This window comes from Aptenodytes patagonicus, chromosome 5 (genome assembly GCF_965638725.1).
Source record: "Aptenodytes patagonicus chromosome 5, bAptPat1.pri.cur, whole genome shotgun sequence".
Lineage (NCBI taxonomy): Eukaryota > Metazoa > Chordata > Aves > Sphenisciformes > Spheniscidae > Aptenodytes > Aptenodytes patagonicus.
The window spans coordinates 69070273-69097692 of record NC_134953.1 but is presented as its reverse complement, the minus strand read 5'-3'; the positions used below and the strand labels follow the sequence as shown (position 1 = coordinate 69097692).

The following is a 27420-nucleotide window of genomic DNA, read 5'->3' as shown; positions in this document are numbered from 1 at the left end:
ACTCCCCTAAGTGGGCACAAAATATTGATAATACATTTGAGAAGAAAAAGCTCTGCAGTCTAGCAGTCACAAGCACATTATGATTCAGTGTTGGTAAGGTCAACCAAGCTTATTGGGCATAAAATGAAATTGTTTTCAATAAATTGTAGCTACTTCATTGGGTAATGACATCATGATTTGTTGCATACTCCAGCATTCTGCCTTTGCTAGATGTCTGTTGTTTTGTCTGGCTGGTGAAGAAGTTCTTCTGCTTCCTGGTGGAAGGGAGGGTAAGGAGCTATTTAAGCAAAATAACAAGATAATGTTATGGCAAGAAATGGTGCTAAGAAAAAGGGGAAAATGAACTTGTACTCTTGTGTTACAGATTCAGTGGTTCTTTCCTTTGACTCCGTTGGACATACAATAGGCTCAGGTACAACATTGCCTTCTTCTCTATCTCCTACCTCATGACAAGGCTTCTACTTAATTGGACATGGTAGCCATGTTGGGAGGCAGGTCACTGAGTCAGACTTTTGTGGGAATCAACCATCTAGCCAAAGTGGGTAAATAGCTCCTTTCCTAAGTGTAGTGGAAGTATTAAGGGTCTTAGTGCGACATGAGGATTAACATGTGGGACCCCTTCCATTACCCAGCAAGGCAGATGACCTGGACACGTTACATGCGTTATGCGTTAGTGGTGCGGTTTGTGCTTCTTTTCTCATGTGAAAGGCATTAAGATGATGTCACCCACCAGCTGAAGGAAAACTGTTCCATGCTACTAGGAGAGTTTCTTAGCTAAACAAACAGTTGAGTTATTTGGGGAAAGACATCAGGAATGCTTCCAGGAAGGAGAAGGTGAAAGAGTCATAGCTAAACAAATAGGCCTGGAAACTTTTTTTTTGGTGGAGATTGACCAGCATTATCAAATCCCAGGGCAAATCCTGCCCAATCTAATTTCCTTTGGAACCTGAGCACAGCCTTCAATTAAACTGAACCAGAAGTCAAAAATTCTTTTGTTGGGGGCACTTCATGAAACCAGTAACTGTCCATTTGGCTGTGTGTAATAAGCAAGCTGTAGCCAAGGCACACCATAGTGAGCACGATACTTGATGAAATTCAGTTTACAGTGTATGTATAATGATATATGCAAGGGAAAGGCTAAGAATTACTCTTAACTTAAAACCCCTTAACACTTAAAAGATAGGTGTATTTACTGTCTTGCAGAAAAGAAAAAATAATCCAAGTGAAGGTTTTGTATTTTATCTTGCTTACTAGCCTTTCCTCTTAGGTTGACAGGGGTGATGTGCTGCCTTCCAACATAGCACCTGTCTTCTGCCTGCACAGTTTGAAAGAGAGCCTGCTGCCTGACACTAACAGCAAAGCTTGAACACAGATTTCCGATTTACTAACCACCAAGCTAGCATTAGTAACTTGCTTTGTTTACAACACCCCAAATGCTTTCTGCTCTCTTTGCATCTTCTCTAAAACTTTAAATGGATCTACTGTGGTGCATGGCCTGATACGGGAGTATCTCTAGAGTGCTGAGTGCAGAGTGGATATGTTGTTGTGTTTAAGGAGGAAGAGACCCTCTATTAACTCCCTTCTACTAATTAATATCAGTCATAACTGAAGCCTGTTGTTGCCTGCTTCCTTCTATATTGGGTGATGGTTTCTTTAGTTGCAGAAGCAGGGAAGAAGTTGCATAGGTTTGAGATATGAAATCTGTGAGTAAAATTCAGGGAAATATTTTGATTACAGCTGAGTATGTCTGAATCAGCATACCTACACTGGAGTTATGCTGGATTGATGTTGGTACAGCTAAGACCAGTATTTGTCCTGGAGTAAAACTTTTAAATATTACCTACTACAGACTTTTTTTTCCCTAATACTATTTTGGCTTCTAACTGATGTGAAAACAGTTAACCCTGTGGATAGCTTCCAGTGCAGGGTATCTGTGGAGTTAGTCATAAATGTTGAGTTATGATACTACCAATAGGGTGGTAAACTCAGTTATGAAAAATAGTTCCAACTGCTCTGTGTCTTTTGGAGTTCTCTTCATATGGAGGGTGGGAGACAAGCTAATGTCAGCCAACGGACTGTCTGGGTCTGTTTTAAAAGCACTGGTCTTTGTTCTGCTTATATATTGCAACTCAAGCTTGGATTGGTTAGGAGTAAGACAGTAAAATTCGATCTTTTGTAAATGCTTCCACTGCAACAAGATTGAATTTCTTCATTAAAGAAATATGAAGAAAACTCATATATTTGAGAAGGGAGGCTCAGAAATGTCCAAGAGAACCGTATGTTTATTGCTTTCATATTTAGTACTTTGCATTTGCTGTGCTGCAAACTTCAACTTGCTCTGAACTGATATGTGTAATAAGATGTCAAGATGTGTGATGTCTATCCAACTGAGGGATAGCTTTCCTTGTTGAACAGGAAGGAGAGAGAGAAAAACTGTGGCTATTGTGCTTCCGCTGTCCATCCCATCTCACCTTGCTGCAGACCCAGGAAAAGACAGAGCCCAGAAAGAACCCAAAGAAACAATGGCAGCTCCAGGCCCAGCCATTCCTAGTAGGTGATGTTTCAGGTTGGGGTAAGAAGGGACTAAAGTTACATACTCTGAAACATAAAAATACATAGACCTTTTTCTGTATTAGTCAGAATTAAATAGCTGTGAATAATAGTCTCCCTGTTAAGATTTCATGCTGCATAAAACTAGTACTCATTGACTTACATTTGCATATTACACAGCTGCTTAGAATTGCTCTTTTGTAATTGTTAATTGTGCCATGTGAAGGGCAATGTCTTGTTTGCAGCTTCTGTATTTTATTTGAATTGACTGTTTGTCCTTATCTTGGTTTTCCCCTTAACTCTTTGTCCCACATGCAAATCTGTTTTCAGGGAGACTGGAAATCTGTCCTTATGCATCTCAGATTAGTAACACTCTCTAGGTTATTCTGGATAAACTTTCTGAACTGATTGTTCAGAAGATCATCTGGCTATGGAGCCTTAAAGTACTGCTTCATAGGAGATTATTAGCTTAGAGGACATGAGAATCAAATATGCTTGGAGCGAGACTGAACTGTCTGAGGTTCATGCTGTGGTCTAGCCTTCACAAGTCCAGATGTTTTTGTGATTCTCTTCATGACTGCCCCTTCCCTTGAAAGATAAAGTTTGAGCAGCAAAGATAAATGTTTGATGATGTCTAGGCCAGTGTTTCAGCTGAAACCATTTCAGAAAGGGGAGTGTCATGCCCTGAACTTGGGAAACATTAAGCAGGCCGCAGGGTGTTTGAGGAGACCTAGATTTCGTTTGCTTGCCATAGACGGCTAGTACTCCTAATTTTTTTTTTCCTTCCCTCTTTAGTTGCTGTGTTTTACTTTGTTGCTAGCAAATCAAACATTGGACCTTGAAAGTCTGATTTATACACCCGCTATTTTTGTTCAAGACTTTTTCTACCTCCTGTGTCTGAGAGCAAGCAAGTTAATTTTTTTTTCTCTAGGCCTCCTTAGGATAGGAGTGCATTGAACGTGCAACTTCCCCATCTGCTAATGTGCTTGTTGGAAACGTTGAGGTTCTAAATACCTTATGGCTGTAGGCTTACACTGCTGTTAGACATGTTTTGTTTGTAGTACTGGCCACCAGTTGTGTAGCAGTTGTTCTCATTGCAGGCTTAAAATGCAATAGTTCTAACATCTCAAGCAACCAAGTGTTATCTAGGTCTTGCTCAAACTGAATATTTTAACTTTGTTGTTGTTGCTTTTTTCTTTTCAAATTAACTTTTAACCCTTATCAAATGTTTGGCTGACTTATGCAAAGAAAATGGAGCTTTTAAAATTTGGTTTAGAGTAGCATATCTGCTGCGGCTCATGTGCTTGTGAAAGCCCACATGCAAGACAATGTTTCCAGATGCTGAGTTCACAATGATAGTGGAGTAATCATCAGAGAGGTTAAATCTGTGCTTATTTAGGAGTTTGCTGTTAGTAATTCCTGATGCTAAAGTCCTTAACTGTCTTGGGAGAAGCTGTGAGAACTATGAAGGAAACTTCCTCTGTTTCCTTCAGCTGCTGAAGATGCTCAGATAACCATTTTGTGAAGGATGAGAACCACCCTGTGTCTGTCCTCCTAAATAAAACTCCAGAGTGAATTTGGTGACTACTTTCCTACGTTTTGGATGGAGAGTGGTATGGATGGAGGCCAGGAATAGGCATACAACTGAAATCATCGGGTATCAAAATGGTAGAATAGTGACAGATTCCTAGCATGAGAGAAAAACATTGGTGACTTGCAGAAGATTACTTGCTGTTCTTCGGCTTTCTCGATGAGAATCTGGTAGTATAGGTGGCTACAATTACAAACTCTGATCTTTTCCAGATTTTTAGGTTAGCGGTAATGAATTTCAATAGTATGTTAATTAATAGAATTTGTGAGGCTCTGGTAGATGTTCTTGGTTTGAGGAAAACAATTTTAATTTACGTTTATGCTGATGTGGTTCTAGTGTGTTGGGTTTTTTGTGTTGTTTTTCCCCCCCAAATTGCATTTCTGACTGTCTTAACGCTGCGTGGAAGTGATGGGAAAGGAGAGGTGAACTTATTATGCTGCATTTTTCTGCGTTCCTGTAAAGTAGAAAATAAATGGGAAAGATTATATTTTTTTTTTCTGCTGGCTTTAGTGGCTTTATTCTGCAAAAATGCTTTTCCCTTTCATTTTTGATTAATGAAGTTCTACTTCATTCTTTATTTCTTTGAGCTGTAGACTGTGGGAGCTGCTTGAATCTTTGCCAATGGCTGTTATGTATCGGTTGCGTAGTCCTTAGGTGACTTTGCCAGCATGTTCAGTATCATCATCTGTCTTCTTATTAATGCTCTGTTCCTCCAATTGAAAATACAGCTATGAATGAGTTGAGGTGCAAATGCCAATGCTCAAAGAATACCTCAGAATAAAAGTATTTTAATGGGATTTTTCTCTATCATGTGGCATCTCTCTGCATCAAGTCAGTACATCTTGTAAGTCACTAAAAGCCAATATTGATTACTGTTTTGTTAATATTGTTCTTGACTTTTATTAGGAAATACGATACAATTACTAAAATAAAGAATATGTTGGAAGATTCACTAGGCCAGCATTAACTCCATGAGCCAAGTAGATACGTGGTAGTAAATGAAACAACTGTTTATTTAGCAAAAGTTGCAGTGTGGCTTTAAACAGATGACTCCCTGGGAAAAGAAAAAGGACATGTGCAGTTCATAGGAGGAAATTTTTCATCTTCCTACTGGAGTCTTTCATAAACTCAGCTTAAAGCAGTCAGTTGCTTTTCTACCGTTGGAGGTTGCTATAGTTTTATTAGGAAAAAAAATTGTAAGGAGTTATATAGTCCATGTTAAGGTAACCAGAGCCTTTTAAAATGTAATATGCTCGAATGACCTCTTTTTTGTTTTACTATGCCTATTTTGGAGGTAAGACAAGCAGGCAAAAGACCTTCCTGATGGATGACCCATACAGCACTATCAGCAAGCGATTGCTTATTTGCTCTTTCTGTGTCTGGGGGATGAATAATGTAGTTGCAGTGTCTAATGAAGGAGACCCCTCTGGTGTATTGCTTTCCTCAGGCTGTAAAGCTGGGCCAGATGTCTTTGGGGGCCCCAATCAGGAATTACAGGGATTAAAAAAACACCTTGACAGTATAGAGCTGGAAATTACTTCCTTTTGCTGCTAAATCTGAAACAATAAGTAGTATCCTCCTGATTTTAGGTGTCACCAGGGCATGCAGGGTTTTGTGACTGGAGACAGATTTCTCCCTTCCCCGCTTGAACTCACAGGTTTGTATTTCAATTGTGCTGATAGGGCTCAGTGTATCCATTTCCATCAAATATGGCTGTCTTCATCGGGTGCAGTATCTGGAAAATGAATATTGACCTGGGTGCAGCAGGATTGGTGTCTTTAGATCAGTTTGCACAGTCTATGAACATTTTTAATAGATGTGAAATTCCAAGTTTTGCTGAAGGACTAGTATTGTTAAGGAAGTTCTTTCGCTCCCCGGAAAAAAAAGGAAGCCTAAGTGAGGCTACATTAAAAGTTGTTGAATTTTTTTTTTTTATACACGTTGTGGAAACGTCAAATGGGCAGATAGTTCTATGCAGACATAGATTGGTGAGGCATGCTTCTAATACTGGGCTGCAAGGGCTAAGCAGTTATCTTTACAGATGTCAGTTCTGCTTCTTCTGTGTATTTTTACAGAGCAGGGAAAGGTACCAAGGACTGGGCTGTCTTACCGGTATACATGGGGTTCTCCCTGATGTCACTTGGACAACCTGGAGAAAAAGGCTGTTAAACTTGTATGCAAAAGAGTAAATGGGGGTGAGGAACATAGACATGCATGCAGTCTGTGCAGGACAGTGCTGAGGAGCCCAGGTAGCCTCAGCTCTACCCCTTCTGAACTTGGCTTTGCAATCTTTTTTTTTCCTCAGTTATTTAAATAGCAGAAAATAATGCTTTCATCAGTAAGTTCCATCACTGAAGAGGTTAAAGTGAAAATCCTAAGGAAAGGATGCAACATTAAGTCCTTGTTTGTCCAGTACTTTAATTGTTGCTCAGTAATCCTGAGCAGTATTTTTTTTTTTAACCCTGGAAGAAAACCTTTCTTTTGTCCTTTTCAGTTGATCCATTGCATATGACTTTTTTCATTAATTCTTTCTTGTCTCTCGAGTTCTAGCAGAATTACTTTGCATCAGCTGAACTTTTATAACTGTCCATATGTGTTTTCTTAGTCCAAGGTGAATGTGAGATGTTTGACCTTTTTCATTGCAGAGTAAGTCATTTTACCTGGCCTTTGCCACAGATGTAGAAGTTGCATGTGGACAGTGACCAAGGCTTAGCTCAGTTGGACCCTCAGTTCCGCAGAGACTAAACTGCACTGGACAGGATGAAATATATCAGGGTGGTCTGAGCTGTTCTTGATAGGACTGCCGTCTCTTGAGTGTCATACTGATTTCTTTGACAAACACAAACATTTTGAATAAAATAGCTAAAACTGAACTGTCTGCCTTCCCTCCTGTACTTGCAATTACCAGTTGAACACAGAGAGAACTAGAACCGCGTATAGCCCATCTTTTAAAAAAAATTTAAATTAATTTTATATTTCTGTGGGCAAAGTTATTTGTACTGTGCTTCTAAGTAGCTAGCTGCTAAATGATTAGTACTCAAAGTCATTGGTGAAATCAGTTATGGGTAGTTTAGAAGGATAAAACCAGTAAGCCAAGTTAATTCCTGGATTGTTGATTTCAGATTAGTAGCATAAGGGGGAAATTTTGCCCATTTTGCTTGTATATAGCTATATTGGCTACAGATGCAAAATGCAATCTGAAAACTTGATACATATTATATGCTGTGCTTTATGGCTTTTTGGGTGGTCTGTATGGAGTTTACAGACATTAGACAATGCATTTTTCACTTGCTGCCTGGTAGCTGGATTTGTTGGATACTTGGGAGAAATTTCCATGCTAATGCCAGCATTGAATTTGGCACAGGATTTGCATCATTTATAGAAATTGCTGTGGTTGGCTGTATTTCTGTTCATATAATCCTAATTACATGCTTTATTATGAAATCGTTGTCAGTTATTACATTCTTATTCAATTCCGATCTTCCTGGAAATGTAGAAATGCATTTTATTTCTGACCTAAGAAGACCTCTTGTTCTTATGGGGCATGGCAACACTTCATTTCCCATGTTCGTTCATTTCTGTGCTTCTGTGCACTACTGTACCACTTTGTCAGCTGAGATCTGTAGCTTCCTAGCACAAGTGAGTGTGGCCCTTAGATTGCCTTGCTCTCTTTTAATACTGTTGCTTTTATCCCTCATGGGCCTTTCAGTCTCTTATGGGCTGAGAACGTAAAGCCCTGTTCAGATTCTTCCATGATGTTCTTCTGGTGGATGCAAAGTAAGTTCTTTATTACCTTTACTAATTTTTGGCTTAAAAAAAAATAAATCCTTTTCCACACAGCCATATAAATGCCTTGTCTGGAGACCGGTGGGTCAGACATGGCCTGAGCTGGATCAGACCTACCAACCTGGTTAGCTCTGAAGGGAGTTCTCCAGAACCACACCCATTGGTAGCTCTGCATTGTGCTTCAGTGCAGAGACCACCTAATGGGGAGTCATCATGATGATGTTGGCAGAGGCCAACATCAAACCACAGTTAACACGGCCAGCTGGTCCAAGCTGGTCCTTGGTGGAGATGCTGGAGTATTTCTACCTTGTTCTCTCTAGCTGTTTTGTTCTGTTTTCTCTAATATTCTAGCACTTCTTTATCCCACTGCATGAAAAAGAGGAGAAATGTTTTTGTGTATCAGCTGGTTAACTTGGTGAGTAAGGCTTTAAACTAAGGTGATGGGAGATGAAAGCAACTTGTACTGGTTAGGGCACGGAGAGGTTACATGAGTGCCAAGGCAGGCTCTTGCAGCCAGTATTTTCAAGGGAGGAGAGGGTAGGAGAGCAATTGCCCCTTTCTCTAGCAGTGAGCTGTGTGATCAGCTCAGTCCATCTCCAGTAATCATCAGACCCTGACCGTACTGTATTTTAGATTCAGTTGTACTTGTCTTTGATTTAGTGGGTCTGTGTTTTATTCTGTTTTAAATTAAATACGTAACTCCAGACAAGGATTGCCTTTTCCTGCAGCTGGGCTATGTGTGTTTGGCTTTCTCCAGGTATTTGAGGTTTTATCTGTCTTTTGTGAATCCAGACTGCTTCCAGCCAGCTTGTGGGCTGCATTGTTGTGTGTCGCAGTGACTTTTGGCCCCTGTATTCGTAGTGATACAGCTAAATGACATTGGAAGTCTGTAGCAAGACTGATTCTTGCTAAAAAGGAAGCTAACTTTTGAATCTGTAATTTAGAGGCTCCTAGTGTCTTTCCTGGGGGAGCAACATGTGATAGAGATTCATTTCCAAGCCAATAGTAACGCTGTGACTTCCAGAAGTCCCAGTGAGTATGAGATGGCCCGTGGTGAGGGCAGTGTTTCTCTGCCTGCAGTAGTCTGCACGTTTCACCAGCCAGCGAGAGGAAGGAGCATAGATGCTTCTGGTTTGATGTTACAGCCTGAAAGGATAATTTACACCCTACTGAAAATCAAGAACACACCTGTGCTTCTAGTTCGAAACCAGAAATGTTATTTTGTTTTGTTATACTTCATACATTTTTTGGAAAGTGCCTGTTGCGAGATAGCTGACATATATAATTTTACAAGATTACTTTATAGCTCTGTTAGTAATCATCAGTGAACATCAAAAGTAACCACTTTAAACCTAGGGAAGGTGAAATGCATGTGACAAACAGAAGGTCAATCTTATGGAAACGTTGCAATGGAGGTATGTCATCTGTGGCACTTAGCATTTAGTATGTGTGTGTTTTATGAGCTTTGCAACCAAAGCACCAGAAAGTGCTGAGTTAGTAGAAAGCCCAGGATGTTGTTGTAGTTATGAGGTGATGTATCTCTTACTGCATTTCCTCTTCTTGTATTTCCTGTTGGGAAGAAGGGAATGTTAGCTCGAGTGGGTTAAGACTGATGACAGGTTGGTCAGTGGCTGTAGATGTTTAAAAAAAAAAAAAAAAACCAAACAAAACCTCCATTGCTGTTTGCTCAGTATGGATGTTGTTTTTAGAAGGAGGAAGGGTTAATAAAAATTGAAGGCATATTTTTTTTCCCAGAATGGATACCTTCCTATGCACGATCCTACATGCGGAGGAGGTAAGGTTGGACAGGAAATAATGTCTTGTAGGAGGAATAAACTGGGAGAATGTTATGAGGAAAGCGGCACATGGGGGAAACGCAACTGTCAGTGTGTGGAAGGTGGAGGAGAGATGCACAGGTGCATTTCTAACATCAACTACAACGGGGATGGTGGGTGGCACGTGGGTACTGGCAGAGAACGGATAGGATGTGCCAATATCAAGTGCACAAATGTTCTGCAACGTCTGTTACCTAAGTTATGTCAAACATAATTCTTCCCTTGGCTCAGGAATTAAATCTTAATGGGATTGAAATCAATGGCACAGTTTACACTGACCTATCTGGTGCAATCGTTTTGTCTTGGGTACATGTTTAGGCTTTCCTGTTCTGCCGGTAAGTGATAGCATAAAAAGCTTGTGATCTTCTTGGGTAAACTACTGCAGCAGAAATTCTGGTGGTGTTTCATAAGGAAAGCAAACTTCTGTATTTCCACTGAGCTCTTTCTGAAAGGCTATGAGAATTTTTTTTTCTTCTTGTTTCTTTTAATACATCCTGATCTTTAAGCTCTGGAGCGATTATCTTTTACTTCTCTGTTTGTATGTTTGTTTTTTTTTTTTTTTAATTGTATTGTAGTGAGACCCAGTGGTCCTCAGTGTGAGGAGGCCCCTGAGCTTAACCCAACGCAAGAAGGACACTACACCTCTTAGTTTTTCTTGCGTGTCACATGCGAATTCTAATAGTTTTATTTTTTCTATCAAGTATTTGATTTACAAGATCACAATGTATTCAAAGATGCTGAATGCAAAGCTTACTTTATACAGGGGTTACAGATGTTGAGTGATAACTTTGGTTTTGTAGCTGTTCCCTGTTTGTGGCATAAACTATGACTTTGCAGTTTCCTATTGAACAACGTCACCTGAACTTGAAACATTTTTGCCAGTGTGAGTGACTCTCTTGAAGAAGGGCTGCTTGATTACAAAGTTGTGGGTTGGAATAGACAAGGCATCAAGAAAAATTTCAAAGCTCTACCACGTCAGGATCTAGGAGGAGTGTTTGTCATATAAATTACTGGCAAAATGATTTCTACTGCAAGCAGGAAAGTTTTGTATATCACTGCATGCGTGGTTTCAGTAGCGCTTTGTTTTTATGACTACCAGATACCTTGGTTGATTCTAGTGATTTCTAAATTAATGGTTATCCACATATTCTCTTGCTTTAGTATTTCCTGGAGACTCAGAAATGTTAATTTGGGAATGCCTTGAAGTAAAAATAATCTGTGATAACAGCTGCTAGCAACTGGAAATTACGATATAGTAATTTCAGTTAGAAATAATTATTGCCTTTCTATAAGGACTTGCTGCTTTTTGGTTTTAGTGCCTTTTGCAGAGATCCTTGCAGTTTTTATGATATTGTGTCCCTTGCTTTTCTTTTCCAGAATATGACAAACTGGGCTTTCTCCTGAACCTGGACTCAAAATTGTAAGTAGAACAGTAGGACTCTTCTTTGTTTCTGTAGTTACAGATTTCTGTTGTAAGCAACTTTTATGTCACCTGGGCAGTTGGCTCACTGGACTATATACTTCTATCTGGGACAGCCAAGTCCTGCAGCAACCTGGCAATTACTTCTTCTTTCCTTACACTAGGCTTTGCTGGCCGGCTTGGATTGTGGTTCACTGTCATTAATTCCTTAATGACTGATCAAGAGGCTATAAATGTCCACCTGAAGCCATGACTGTCAGTCTGCTCTAGATATCCTACTGGTAATCTTCCAAATGAGGAAAAAATGTATTAAACATTTGAAAGCAGGAGGAATGTCAATCTGCAGTTTACTGGGATGCTTCAAAGTTTATATTTCCTTTCCACTTGTTTCTTTAAAAAGGGATACTACTATTTTTGTTTGTAAACTGGAGTGGAAAGAACCTCAACACAAGGCAGTGACCATTTGCTATGTCAGAAGAGCAACAAAGTGCTGAAGGATGATACTCGTCATGCTTTTTGCCATAAATCAGTCAAATTGAGACTGAACTTCTTAACACTAGGGGTCACTAGCGACTCTGTTTCTGAGGTCAACAGCCTCGCAGAAATTTTGGTATCGGGAGCACAAAGACTACTAATAACCTTCTGCCTCTGCTACTGTAAAAGGCACTGAAGCAATCCAGTGGCTTTGAATGACTTGAGGATGCATCCCCTGTACAATGTGTCAGGTTAATATAAAAACTGTTCTTAATGTTTAGAAAGTTTCATTCATTCAGGGTGTAACACTAAAGTTTTGAGTTTAGTCTTGCTGAGCAGCTTGGGAGCTTCCATAATGAAATAAAAACCTCGCAGCTGTGTTGGGAACTGCTGTTTGCAGGAAATTAGGTCTCTAGGTAAGAGCTTCTTTTACAGAAGAAGCTTGGTACATAAACTCAACTATAGTAATTTATCTGGCAAAAAGGTGCTGTAGAAGAACACGTATGAGAAAGAAGGAATATTGATTTCCGCCCCCCCCCCCCCCCCCAAAGGCTCTGTATCTCATTCAGTGTGCAGGAAGGATGGCGTTTACTGCATGAATAGCTGGTCAAGGTTTCTTTCTGGTCTCATTTAATGTCGTGTTCTGTGTGGTTTTTGTTGCATGCTGTCTGGAACCCATGCTCGTTGCACAGTTACCAATTTTCTTTATTGGGACATCCTGTGATTTAAAGACAATAGTGTATGTACCCTTACAACACTGTGCGATGAGATGATACATTATCTTCAGTTTATATATGTAGAAGTCAAAGCAAAGAGATTAGTCCAAAATTGTGAAGTGGGTAGGTAACCTTTAAATGAACATCTTGGTGTTGGTGAGGGGAAAATGGTTTTTAAGATTTTGAGTAGTCTGATTTTTGTTTTTTTCCAGACTACTTTGCACATTTTATAATGTCTGATTTATTGAACATGCCCATTGACTGCCCACACACTTTTGACATACCAGCTTTGGATACCAGCCTGTGCTGTGTCCAAACCACTGCTTCAGTCTTGCTCTTCCTGTTCCTCCTTCTGTGTTCACTGTCCTTTTCTTTGTTGCTTTTAGCAAGTCCTATTGAGTCTTCCTTCCCCTCAAGCCTCTGTTACGTCCTTTTTTTTTTTTTTTTTTCTCCTTTTTCTTCTCTTCTTTGCTGATTTATCTACAGCTCTCTGAGACACGGCCTGCTACTTCTTAAACTTTAGCATGAGGCCAAGTGAAGATTTTACCTGCTGGAGGGCTTCCAAAACTCTAAATTTTTTTATTAAAACCTCCCCATGATAAAAACTCTCCATTATTTTTGATTAAAGAAAAATTTTGTTGACTACTTAAAAAAAAAGATATTTATATAGCACCCTAAATGTGCATGTTTGCTTTTCAAAGCCATAAAGTTAGCTTCTGGAAAGGCTTGTAATAAAATTGGCATGATTAAAATAAATACTATGAGGTTAAGTTAAGGAGCAAAGAAATCAAGTACTATACATAGGTGAAATAACTTTTTTTTTAAACTGTAATTGTCCTTTGTTGGTTTTAGGTGGTGTTTTTTTTTCCTTTTTTTGTTTTGTTGTTTTTGTTTGTTTGTTTCTTCTGTGGGAGTGAAGCTGGCTCTGCTTTGAGAATGGACCTGATGACCTGCAGAGTTCCCTTCCAGCCTGAATTATTCTGTGATTTTTTTTTTCTCAATAGCAAGAGAGCCAGAAAAAAGTTGAAAATACCAAAAAATATACTAAATAAATTTTGAAAGAAAAATGGGTGACAGCCTAGAGGAATTTGCTGCTGTTCCACAAGTTCACTATGTGTGGTCAGGGTACCAAATAAGTTTTCTAAGTACACGCTGAATTCAATGCTTTCTGCAACTCAATCAAGATGGTACCATCATAGAAGCGCTTTCTGGTTAAAAAAAAAAATTGTTTAGAGATGAAAGGGATGATATGTTCTGCACTGATGACTTTATTGGCAGAAATAATTTAATTATGTCTGTTGTTGTGATATAATCATTCTGGTGGAATTTTGCCATAGATCATAACTTTATAGGGTTCACTTAATTGACAGCGTGTGAGAGTCTAGTGCGACAATTAGTTTTCTCTCTTTTTTCCCTTAATCTTCCATTTGTTCAAAATCTGTTCCTGGCTGTGTTAGTTGATGTCATTTAAACTAATGAGCTGGAGGACTAACACTTTCTAACACTTCGTTTTTCGTGCCCCTGTACTCGGCACTGAGTACACTGAGGTGAGGCTGCACCTCGAATACTGTGTTCAGTTTTGGGCCCCTCACTACAAGAAGGACGTCGAGGTGCTGGAGCGTGTCCAGAGAAGGGCAACGAGGCTGGTGAGGGGTCTGGAGAACAAGTCTTATGAGGAGCGGCTGAGGGAACTGGGACTGTTTAGCCTGGAGAAAAGGAGGCTGAGGGGAGACCTCATCGCTCTCTACAACTACCTGAAAGGAGGTTGTAGCGAGGTGGGTGTCAGTCTCTTCTCCGAAGTAACAAGCGATAGGACAAGAGGAAATGGCCTCAAGTTGCGGCAGGGGAGGTTTAGATTGGATGTAAGGAAAAATTTCTTTACTGAAAGAGTGGTGAAACATTGGAACAGGCTGCCCAGGGAAGTGGTGGAGTCCCCATCCCTGGAATTATTTAAAAGACGTGTAGATGAGGCGCTTAGGGACATGGTTTAGTGGGCATGGTGGTGTTGGGTCGATGGTTGGACTCGATGATCTTAGAGGTCTTTTCCAACCTTAATGATTCTGTGATTCTACAAAGGTAGATCTGCATTAAAACTTAAGTGCTCTGACTTGCATTTTAAATGACACTATACAGAGGAAAGTGTTTGACATGAATAAATAGTAATGTGTCCATTTGCCTTTGCATCTTTCATTTTTTCATGTATTACTACTTCAGTGTCCTCTACCCTGTAGATGTCCAGGGCATGTTATTCAGGTATAATACATTCTGTTGTGGTTACAGCAATGTAATGATTCTGTTCACTGGTTCTCTTTGAGTTCATGAAAATGGTAATGAAACTAGATTTGTTCACTTTGGAAAGAAAATCTGTCAGAAGTATTTGAGAAGTGTCTTCTGTGGGAACTGTATGTCTGATGCATGCCATGCTATAGCATTAGGGAGGCTGGTATGGCCAGGAATCTCACCTGGAAGCGGATGGCCAGTTTTAAAGATACTGTACAGATGCTTCATGGAAATGACTGGTTCTGACCAGACATCTTGTTGCTCTGAGCTTGTCAGAAAGGAGACTATCAAGAAAGAAAATGCTTCCTTTCTGCAGTCTGTGCTTAGGCTAACTCTTCTTTGGAAAGTCTTTTAGCTTTTAAAAAGCAGAACGATATCTAGGTAGGGATTATTAAGAAAATACAAGATGAATGGGAAGCTGAGGAAATCTGTAAGCAACATAGTTTATGAATTCGTGGTTTCCTTAGTTAAAACAAGACCTAAGACACCTCAGGACCAGATTAAGTGAAAAAGATCTGTTGCAAGAGGAGTTTATCTTTTAGTTATGCTTGTACTAACCATAACATCATTACCAAAATTAGAATATTAAACCAAAATATACCCAAAGTACAGAAACAGGCCAGTTGCATCGGTTTCTCCCAGGTAAAGAGGATTCCCAAGCAGCAGAGCCACACACCGTTTTAAAACCTTTAAGAATAAAATCCAGCATTTACTGGTTGTGTAGAGAAAAGTACTTATACAAAAAATACAATACAATTCACAGGTCTTAATTCTTGGGGGGGCCAATAGTTCCTGAACAACTTAAGGCCATCAATCACATTAGTGACTCAGCCAGTAGATTACTAGGTGCCACCAAATGCCAAGATTTGCAGTCGCTTTCTAACATCTGTGCTTGGCAAAGGGTTGCATGCTATTATTATTATTGAATATTTATATTGTAGTAGTTCTTTGAGGCTGGCCAGGTCCTAGAAACAAGAGTCTCATTCAATACAAATTCTGAATCATTCTCTGAGCAGAACCTATGTTTGCATTGAATTAAATGAGAATTCTGCAGGAGGATCAGCATATGATCATGTAGTTAATTACAGGTGGTATCTTAATGCATATTTAGTGGGCCTAGCTGAAGGTTGCATGGTTGTTCTTTATTCTGTCACTTACTACTCTATGAATGCTTGGTTTAGTCACCTTAACGATTACTTTGAGTATGCCTTGGCATGTTACAAGTGTAGTTTCACTTATCTTGCACATGTGAAAAGCTCCTTTTTTGTAATAATCCGTGTGATTAGGGGGCTCTTCCCTTGCGTTGGTCACCCTCATGCTTCTATACAAGCTTTCCTTACTCTGCCAGCATGCCGTTTGCTTGGTGAGATGGAAGCTAGGGACTGCTACTTCTGTCCTCATTTCAAACTCATCCTTGAAAAGCTATTTTCAAAGGTACTTTAGCAATTAGATTGGCGATTTGATGCTTCTAAACAGCAGCCAGAAAATAGCCCCCTTGGGTGACAGTGGATCTTTTCACCTGCTGCCACAGTCAGCTTGAAACCTTGGATGTTAAAATCTTGGCTGATGAATGATGGAGGAAGTGTCCCAGGGTTTGACTTTGACTGGGGAAGAACCACTCCCTCATAAACTTTTGCAGATATTAGAAGATGCATTTGAGCTTACTGGAATCATTCTTCACTTAAACAAAAAGGTAGTGGGTATTACAATGTGTTAACTTGAGAGAGAAAGTAATTTTTTTTTAAAGGTAGAAACAGGTAAAAAAAATTGCTACCTTTCTAAATTAGAAAAATTACTGTGAGATCAGTGTGATATAATACAAAACAATAACATAATACTAATATAGTTAATATACTGTATTTATACGATATATGGTATATATTTTATGCTGTGTACTTTGGGAGTTTTTAGGCAGTACTTAATTAAAAGGAAGAATATTTTTTCCAGTGGGCTCCGTGCTTTGCTAGACATTTTGTGATACGGTGTATTTACATGTTTTTCCAGTATTTTAGATAAGATTTGGGAGGTGCAACAAAGTTTGGTTGGTTTTTTTTTTTTTTGAATATTCATGATAATTTCAAACTTAGCTTTAAAAAGAAAAGACAAAGAAATTGAGTGGGGGGGGGTGGGGGGAAGCCAGAAATAACAACCTTCACCCTGCAAACTCAAATGAAGCTTGATCTAGACTTTGAAAAGACCGTAAAAATGGGGGGAGTTTGAGCTAGGGAATCACACAGACTGGGTTACTTCTGTTTGTTGAAATTCCTTTACTTCAGAGCTTTAATAATGAAGAACTGAAATAGAACCCCTTCCCCTCATTTTGTTTCTAGGGTGGGAGGTTGCTTTGAAACTGTTTGTGTCTATGTGTGGTACTTCACCATTAAGCACTGTAAAAATAAGCAATAAACGTGTTGGAATGCTGGACTTTCCCCTTGCCTGCTGCTGTGGGATTTCTTTGTGCCCTGTTTCCATTCCCATTTGTCTTTTTGTATTCCTGCGATCCTGAGCAGGGAAAAAGAAAAGAAGTGAGAAGTCCCAATGATCTCCCGTCCTGCCTAGGCAGGGATAAGAGCGTGTCTCACGGGCCAAATGGAGGGATTCTGACCATCACAAGCAAGAGTGTCCTGATGCTTTTTCTGAAAGATTATTTCAAGGCTTAGCATGCTTTACGACATTGGTATTTTCGTGGCGGTTGGTTATTTATTTCTCTTTCATTTCAGATTTTTCTTTGACTTTTAATTCATGTCCTTCTACCTAATCCCTTCCAATCTGTACTAATTGTTTGAGCACTTCAACTATTGAAGAAAATGAACCCTAGCTATTCACAGCGATTCAATTACTGGGCTGTTTGTTGTTCATCCATCAAACCTCCCGCATTTGGGTGGGATGTAACTGCCATCCCCGTTTTTTTGTTTTGCTCTTCTTCGCTCATTTCAGTTTTTTTTCAATTTTGATCCTTTGGAATTCTTATAAGGATTTCTCACGTGAGTCTCCGTTATCTAACTTTGGGATTCCTGTGTTAGACACAACCTTGGTCGATGAAGATGATGAAGACTGTAGAACTCAGAATTACTGGCTACTTAGAACTGATTCATTACTTGATTTGTTAAGTGCAAACAAAGTCAAAAGCTTACGTTTGGTGCTTTTAAAAGGGCCAGTTTCCTGAAGCTGGAAGTAATTATGAACCAAACCATGTGGGAAAAGAACGTAAAGCAAAAAATATGAATGGCTGGGCATTGTTTAGAGCAGTTTTATACTGTTTGCCCCAACAAGTTCAGTTTCATAAGAAAGAAATGTTCATGGAAAAACAGTTTTACTGAGAGTATAAGGGAAAACAGTGATAATATTTTTATAGAAAGGTAGAAGTGTGCAGTAAAGACATGGAGTTTTGTTCTGTTTGGATGAGGAAAGAAAATGCTTTCCTTAATATCAACAACAAAAATTCAAGCAGCAGATACCTAAGTTTATGTGCTTTATAATTGTTATGTCTGGACAGCATTCTTGCAAGAATTTCTGAAGAAGTAGCTGAGGACTTTTTGGACTGCTAGAGATTATTAATAAATCTTCAAACACTAGGCGTTCTCCATATTCTTGGCAGAAAGTTGATGTACAAATATTTTAAAAGGAATGACTCATAAGCTTTTCAAGCCATTTTTGATTCTGAGCACAATAACATAATGGCCAATATGAGTTTCCACAAAAAAAAAAAAAAATTGTAATACATACAGTTCCAATTAGTGTGCATATTAAATAGGAAATACTTTTTGTTAGATGGGCTTGTTCTTCAAGTGAATGTCCATGAAGGTGCCTGGTATGCATGAGTTGATTTCTTTTTTGATATGTTCCTCTTAGACTGGGTTTGCACATTTTTTGTTCTTTTAATCAGCCAGACTAGTTGTATAAAAACTGGGAAGTCTATGAAGAAAACGCTCAGTTCCTTTTTTTCCCCTCCATATCTGTAAGGTGGAACACTTACTTTGCTTGTAGTTCTTCACCATAGTAGCATTAACCTAATTAAATGTATGTATGTTTGCTTGTTTGTTTTTCTGGAGTGGATATGGTTACAATTAGTTAACTTTACAAGTTTCTATTAACTGTTGTTTGAGCAAAAATTTTTACAGTTGTTGCATTCACAGAAGGCTAAATTTACTTTAGTAGCAAAACCCAATTCAGGGATTATCTATGAATTTATAAATTACATGGGTCCCTCCTGTTACTTTATCCTCTTGGGAGAAGAGCATATGAAAAGCCACACTTCATGTTCTTCCTTCAGAAAACTGTTCTAAAATTCAGAGATAAATTACTTTAGTTTTGGCCAGCTTCTGCGCTGGTAAGCTTGTTAAGTTTCTAGTTACTGAATATCCTCCTACAAAGACCTTCTTGGGCTATCTAAGCATTGATCATTCCCAAAACTTCAGTTAAAGAAGTTAGAAACACTGCATTAAGACCATTAAAGGAATTAGTCTCATTCTAATTCTAATTGGCTATACACTTTACTGCAAGGACTAGACGTTCTGTGACATCATGGGTCTTGAGACAGATTTATGTTAAAACACGGGTGTTCATAGTTGTGTTCTTGATATTGGTCATAATGAACAAAGTACCAGCACACATTGTGGAAACAGATGATTTGTTGCTGCCTGTCCTGAATCAAAGCAGTTGTGAGCTTATCATTAAACTGATGCAAGTGTTGCCTCTGTTGGAAATCCCAAAGGCATCTATGTGATCACCAGGCATCAACTCTTCTGCACCTGCCTGGCTTGACATAGATCCCTTCTTGCAGGCCAGCACTGTTCCATCTCCAAAGAGAAATCTACTTCCCTTTTGTTTCCCCTTGGAAATGTTTTAGGGAATCCTCATCTGACAGGTGAATGAAAATCAAGTGTATTCCAGCAAATACTGTTTATCAAGCCTGCCTCTAAAGCATGTCACTTCCTCTGCAGAACACTCTTGCTATGGTATCTAGACACAGCTTAGTTGTCAGCTCCTAATTTATATTTTTCTGTAGCTGGCTGTGAGGAGGTTTTGTAAATGGGGTGTATGGGAAGAGATAGCTTACTTAGTCTGCCTTTAAATTAATCTCCTGCATTGCTGTAACGTGACCAGAGATGTCAAAGCTTTGCTATCGGTATGTGCTAAGAATGCTATACATAAATTTTGAGAATATGTAGTAGGTCATCAAGGCAGGGAAGAGTTTGGTGGAACAAACACATGCAGCCTTCCTGCATGCTGGGGAAGGACAGTAAAACCAAGACATACTTTTAACAGCTGTCATTATAATCTATTAGGTAAGAAAACAATATTTCATTTATGCTGAAAGAAAGCAGGAAGCCTTATTGCTGTGCTTGAGAAGAATTGCCTAGCAGAAGAGAGGATGGTGACACTGCCAGGCAGTGACATGCTGTGAAACCATGATTCTTAGCTTTCTACAGAGATGATAGGCTAGAGGAACTCTAGGTGTGAGAAACTGAAGGAACTCTGTTAAATATAATCCAGAGGTGTATTTTATTTCACTTGTTCTGTTCCCAGTCTTATGACTGGAAATCTGACAGTAAGTCTTGTTTAGTAAAAATCTCTTCGTTCTACTGTTTAAAGTTGTTCTAGGACTGAAGGACAAGGTAAGTTTTGATTAGGTTGATAAACTTAGAATATGCTTTTTCCTTGAGGAAGCATGACGTTGCTGCTAGCACCCTTGACAGATCTACACTGGAGAAGTACTCTAAAGGACCCCAGACCTGACAAGGGCTGGTGTTGTGTGATGCGCATTGCAATGAACAAAACATGATGAAGGCTACTTTGCCGCAGGAAGATTACTTAGAGCTGCGTCTGATGTGCCATGTCGGGGAGGGGGTCGTGTAGCAGTTGTTGCTGTAAGATGTTTTTGAGGTTATGAATGTTTGAATTGAATTGAATTGTGATGCTCAGATAAGGTTTTCTCCACTTGCTCTTGAGAAAACCAAACAACTAAATTAATTCTTATGTAATACTTTGTGCTCTTACATTATACAGAAGCCCATGTGATTCTTTCTCAGCTCACAGCAGAAATGAAAACAGGCAGAAATGCTACTCCTGACACTAGCTGCAGTCCCAGTCCTGCTCTCAGCAATGAGAATCAGGACCACAAAGGGAGGGACAGAAAACTGACAGAACATAATGTGCTGTTTCTTCCTTGTCTGCTATGCAATCTGTTCCAGGTTGTTAAAGAAGAATAAACTGAAAAGCCAACAAACAAACTGTTTTTGATTTGCATATTGAATGTGTTTGGATGCTTCTGTTTGATTTCAGACCTTTTAATTCCTACTTAAAAATATCTTCCCCCTGGCACTTTAAAAGGGTTAATCTTGAAGACCTGAAAAATATGAGCAGTGTCCTATACAGCTGCAAAATGTTGAGTGCCTTCCTCCTGCTCCTTTTCATCCTCTTTCAGTGACCCTTTTTTACATCATTGAAGGCAGAAATCCCCAAAGGTGGTTGTGTCATTTGACTGTTTGAGTCGGGGACTCTGATCTGTACAGGATTCAAAGCTGTGTTTTATCATCATGGAACTCAGGCTCAGGTGATTTTGTGAAGCGTTGCTATTTTGATGAACTAACAAGGAGGAGAGGATAGGATCTGTCCTGTTGAAAAGTGAAACCTATTTCAATGCTCAGCCTTGGAGTTCTCCTTTAGCCTGTACACCAACCATCTTAGAAAACCACTTCTCTCTTTTGGAGAGCCACGAATAACCTCCTTCTGATGTAGGACTGATGTTCAGTGAAGTTAGGGGTGATGTAAGATGAAGGAAGGTCTGATTAATTGGGCTGTTCACAGTTCTTTGAGACAAACTTTATTCTGTTCTCTGACTCATCGTGGTTACATATGGCAGTTTGGATGTTGGTTGGATGGCCTTTTCAGTCAAGCAGCTGCTCTTTGAAGTGAAAAAAAAAAAGTTATCTTAGCAGAAGAGCATTCACTAGAACAATGCATGGAGTAAACAGGAGAGTTTTTTGATCTGGGTGGCTCTGCAGCTGTTCTTACTGTTAAGAGTTCTGGCTATTCTTAATTATTTACCCTAAAGCAGTTTGGATTTTTGTTAGTTTCATGAGGGCACATTTAGTCACAGTATCTGCAAGGGTTCCTCCAGGTCAGGGTTATGTTCTGTATTTATATACAGCAAGGTTTCTGGAGGAAACATTTGCCTCCCAATATGTAGCCTTCCTCTTAAGACTTCAGTGTGGTACTTATTAGATTAATTGATGTCTGTTTGAATTCATGACATCTGTCTCTAATATAGGTCAGTGAAGACAGCTTTTTTTGGACTACTACTTCAGAAAGAAGAGTGAGAAAAATTCACAGCCTCATGACCATATACAGCATTTTGTAAAACTACTGTTAAACCACATTCCCCAACTGTGAGGTCACCTCTATGTACTATCTAAAGCAATTCATTCACTGACCAGTGGTTTTTTTCTTCTCAATTTCAGTCCAGCCCAGAAAAAAAAAAATTAAAGCCCTTGCCATATCCAGAGTCAACTTTTTCTTTGATTAAGAGGAGTTAAGTTGTTATTCCTTCCCAGGCTGTCCAGATCTTCCAAAGAAAAGTTTAAAGGGCAATCTTTATCACCCTTACCCCTGAAAAGTTATTGAAGAAACTGAAAAGGGAGGGTGTTGTGAGCTGTTCTTGTTAAAGATTTGCTATCAGGTGGCTGGGAGAGATTTTTCCAAGCGGGATTTATTCCCCTAAGGTTTGGTCTCTGCCAATTGCCTGTGCAATAGATCTGCTACTGCAGTAGAAAGGGTTGAACTTCCTTTGTGGGAAGATGGCCAGACCAAAGATTCACCTGCCCCAATGTCTTGTCTCAAAGTGCTCCCTAGAATTGTTTAGGGAAGGAGAAAAATACACCAGTGTGAAGCGAGCCTTGCTCCAGTGTCACTCTCCAGCTTCTGAGGAGAGGAAGCTTTGGTATTCCCAAGTTGGGGATTGCTGTTAAATCTCTTAATAGCTTTTGATCCTATCTATACATCTGGCTTCTATAACATACTGATGTAAAGAAATCTACCGATTAACTGCATATTATGTGAAAGAACTGCTTCCTTCTGTCAGTGTTTTACTGTCTTTACGATAATTTTAGTTCGTATTCCAATGATATGGGAAATAGCGAATAATAAATCACTGATCTTTTCCATAGCATTCCACTGTGCCAGTGTGCTCTCATGCCTAGCTAAACACTGTGAGTTTCTCTGAAATGAAGTGTTCCATATCCACACAATGCTGTGTTCTGCAATGAAACGAACTACATTTTTCAGAAGGAAGGTTTGGTGATTAGAACCTTAGTGTAACTGATTTTCTCATTTGCTATTTAAAACTGCTAAGTACTGGATTTTGACATTCAAATCTACTGAACTGTAGTATCCACAGAGGTAAAACTGTAGTTTCGGCTATGATGCTTCAGGAATTCTTAGTTGATCTTTTTTCCCCCACATCTATAGGCTTTGAGGGAGTATCTTTGTTTTCAGATGTACTGATTCCTACTAGTCTGAGCAGGGGATTCCTGGATTCTAATTGGGTTGAATTATTTATTCTCATCTCTTTAGCACTTGTTTGTCTCTCCTGGACCTACACTGCTGGATTCATTACACTACAAATAGAAAAACACTGCTCCCGATCCAAAGAAAGCATTGCCCGTTTGTAGATGTAACAGATGAGGGTTGGTGATGAAGACTTAAGGGTTACAGCAACAAAATTATGACATTTCAATTTATCGTCTTGCATTCCTTCGTTTGGCCAAAAATGGATGTGATAGGTGAGCATTTTATTTCCCATCAGACTTTTAATTGGCTCACTTTTTATGGCCATTGTGCTAACAGTGAGTTTTGAGAGGTATTTAAATAGAGAATTGCAGCATTTAATTTTTGCAAGTTTTGAGAATTACATGTTCTAATATTAGGGAGCACTATCATTTCTGACTTTGGGGAAATAGAGTTTATTTAGATGTTCTTCAGACAGTTCTTTCAGAAAGCAGTTCAGGTAGGAATCCCAGTTGACTGCTGAGAGAGTTTTTATTGACTACTAAGTGAGTCCTAACACATCCCAGCTCCAAAAAAGTTACTATCCTCCATTAGGTCATCCTTGTCTCTTATCTGTAAAACCAGAATGTTAATAATTATTACTGAGGATGGAAACCAGTCATTTTGGGTCTATGGAAACTAGAATAGCTAAAAGTCCAATAATATACATTCAGGAATTATGCTGATTATCAGCAAGTTACTTCATCATTAAGTTACAAGTTTCTTTGTCCAAAGATTAATAAATAATCAAACTCAGGGAGCAGTCATCTTCAATTTTTTTTTTTCCTTTGGTAAACAGCTGCCTTCTGTGAAAATAAAATTTCTGTATTTCATGCTTTTTGTTTAGTCTAACAGTTGGTATTTCAGCCAGTTGTTTTCTCCTTTCCACGTTTCTTTAAAAACACAAACAAACTCTCAAATGGACTGTTTTCAGTTCATTTGAGTATCTAACACAAAGATAAGATACTCCTTATCTGTGTCTGTTTGAACACAATTCTGCTTTTTCTCTGTGCTACTAGTCTTAAAGGTAAGATGCAACAGAAATAGAAATTTAAAAAAAAGGGGGAAGTTTATAAAAACCCAAGGAGATCAGGAGAGCAGGGATATTACTCAATTCTTGGAGGAGTATGCAGCATGAGGTCACATACAAAATGTGCCATGGACTTTTCTTGGATTTTCTAGCTGCATCCTTTGAATCTGGTTTTATAAACTCAGCATTTAGTTTCTTTATTTACTTATTTAAAACAAACAAACAAACACTTTCCAGCTTGAAAACTTCTGATTCTTTTGTCCACAAGGATCCCAACACTTTTTTAGGAGTTGATAAAAGGTTATTAATTGAGAAGCTCCAGGCAGGGTTGTTGAACCTTCTCTTATAGTTCACAGAATCCAATGATATAGTCCTTTCTGACAGAGAAATCACTTGTAGCTGTATTTCTTAAGATGTTTATGTATTTAGCACTGCTGAGACTAATCTGAAATTCCTTCTTCTGCCTAGTGATCTAATTCCTAGTATGTCGAAGACCAAGAATGGAATTTAGTAAGGAAGTAGGATCCTCGTGCCTTTTTTGTGGATGGAAACCTCTTCCGTGTGTCTGTGCAAAGACGACATTTCACAAAGGGTGAATGGCATTGCCAGTGTTAGTGGTCTTCAGCTGTTGGTGCCCCTCTGCCTAGCGTGCGTTTCCCAAAGGGTAGCACTGACTTCGCATCGTGTCTTCATTCAGGGCTATGGAGGTGGGTCATGGTTTTTGCTGGAATGTCTTTAAAACTTTGTTTTCTGGGCCAGTTTAATGTAACCTAATCTTCTTCAGCTGGTGTTCTTAAGTAGTCCAAATAAATAAATAGAAGTATGTGTTGACTATCTTCACTGTTAAATTAATTTCATGAGAAGCCACAATTCTTGGTGGAGAAGCAGAACAGGACATTTTTTTTAGTGTGCATCATATCTTTTTAGAACGAGGGATTTGGGCCATCTCCTCGTATTCGGTCATACAACCTCCTTGAGGAATTTGCTTACATACTGAAGTAACATTTGAAAATATTTACATCTATTTAGCTGGCTATAGTGTGATAGATGCATTTCCTGTCTCTTTCAGTGTAAGCATTCTGTTTTTCCTCTTCTTTCTATCTCCTCATTCCTTTCTTTTGTTTGTTTAGTTTTTCCTCAGCTGGAACTAGAAAAATAGCAAATATCACATGATCAGGCCATGTAATTCTTTGAACCAAAGTTTGGAAACTTCTAACAGAGCTGTAATCAGAGTTCCTTAATCTTCTCGTTGTGTTTCCTAACCCACACTGCACTTCTGTTGAACGTGGAGCTCCAGCTACATACCAAGAGGAGGGTTCATCAGCTCATCTTGTTTCTATAGTGTCTTGCACTCAAGGAGATTCCACATGTCAAAATGACGTGATGATCATGACTGTACTTATAAAGGCAGACGTGCAAATACATTTTTTTTCAGTCCCTTGCTGTTACTGGTGTATGGGAATTGACTACTATATAGGTGAAGGCTGCTGTTGTTGTTAATGACCTCTGTAGTTAATGGCTTCTCTTCCTCTGACTGAATAGCAGTAACTGAAGGAAAGTAAAAGAGCTGCATCACCAGACCTGCTAAAGGTGTCCTCCCATGCCTTTAAGTGAACTGGTAGTATTTGCAGTGAGGCTGACAGTCTGTAATAAAGGGGAGAGTTGATGGGGCGCTTACTTTCTCATCTGTCCCTTTAATACAAGTCCTTGACAGCTGGGAAGGGAGGGCTGGTTTATGGTTTTGTTTCAGGGTTTTTCCCCCTCAAATGAGATCTGTTGCTTTACAAGCTTATGAGATATTATGAAAAAGCATACTGAGGACTGGAAGCTGTCTATTTATTAGACTATAACTGATGTATAAAACAAATACAATTCAAAGATCTGTGACTCTGATATTAATTAAAATATAAACAAATGTACACCCTAGCCACTCTGATTGTGTCTTCGTTAGTGTCTTTTTGGAGCAGTCCTGCAATTTTGAAGCAAATTCCATAATTGTTTCTTACTGTATGCTGACTGAGTTCACAAACTCATTTTGAAATGTAGCCCTGGGCTTATTTGGGAGTAACTAGACTGAAAGCTTTATTCCAGGAGTCTACGAAATGCAACAATATTTAATTGGGGATGTAAGAGTCCAAACTAAAACTTGGCCTTTTGGCCAACATTGAGCCATGTATGTATGTGATGGATACATCTGGCCCAGGGAATCTGACTGGAGTCCTATCTAAAATAAAATGCCCTGAATCACAGAATCATAGAATAGTTTGGGTTGGAAGGGACCTTTAAAGATCACCTAGTCCAACCCCCCCTGCTGTGGGCAGGGACATCTTCAACTAGACCAGGTTGCTCTGAGCCCTGTCCACCCTGACCTTGAACGTTTCCAGGGATGAGGAATCTCATGTGGTGTAGATATGGGGTCTCAGCATTAACTGCTGTGATTTAGCGATCTGCCCTTTTTTGATCTGCCAAATTACTTGCTAATATTATTTCATTATTACTTCATAATAACCACTGTGTTTTACGTGCCTTTCATTTCATGTTCTCATCACGTCTCCTATTCATTCTTCAGGTATCATGACATACGTTTTGTAGAGCTGCTGTATAAGTATAAGACTCAGGTTATTTTGGACCGAAGAGAAAGAAACCCCAAGGCCAAAGAACTCCTTTTCTTTGTTTCAGAAATGTATCAGTACATATATTTTGTGTGCAAGAGTAACAGCAAGAGAAATCAGTCCTCAAACAAGATGATCTCAAGCAGATGAAGGTTTTTCAATTTTTACAATCCACAATGTAATTCCATGTGGAAGGCAAAGAGGCAAAATCTGTCTCTTAAAGTAGATTTTGTAAAATTCAATTACATAAGCTCAGTTGCGGACTTTTTTTTTTAGTAGTCCAAACACTGAGTTTGTATTAGTAATTTCTCTTTTTTAAATGGATTTAGATTCCATCCCATCCTATGGGATGACATGCTGTCCCTGATCAGACATGATGAAGGAATTAACCATGGTGACGTTTTCATATCTGAGATTAAAAGAAGACACACATCTGCCAAATGCAAGCAGAAGGAAAAATCTTGTTACTTTTTCTAAATCGTCTGAAAGCAGCTGGATTTTTAACTTACCCAAATTGTGAAATTTTGTTAAGATTGATATCCACATAACAGTGTAGAGAAGCACATAAAGTCTAAAGAA

At 39.0% G+C, this 27420-nt stretch overlaps 1 protein-coding gene across 8 annotated transcripts in view; it reads left to right on the top strand.

Moving 5' to 3' along the window:
- Positions 1–27420, top strand: part of ST3GAL3 (ST3 beta-galactoside alpha-2,3-sialyltransferase 3) — a 194364-nt gene that overhangs the window by 44739 nt on the left and 122205 nt on the right. For 5 of the 8 annotated variants that reach the window (XM_076340374.1, XM_076340373.1, XM_076340375.1 and 2 more), the window contains exons 3-5: positions 365–412; positions 2416–2550; positions 11140–11182. In XM_076340374.1, coding sequence (XP_076196489.1) covers positions 365–412; positions 2416–2550; positions 11140–11182 — 226 coding nt within the window. Of the gene's footprint in view, positions 1–361; positions 413–2415; positions 2551–5730; positions 5799–11139; positions 11183–27420 lie in introns of those variants that run through there. The other 3 variants (XM_076340379.1, XM_076340376.1, XM_076340378.1) reach the window with 3 other exon arrangements.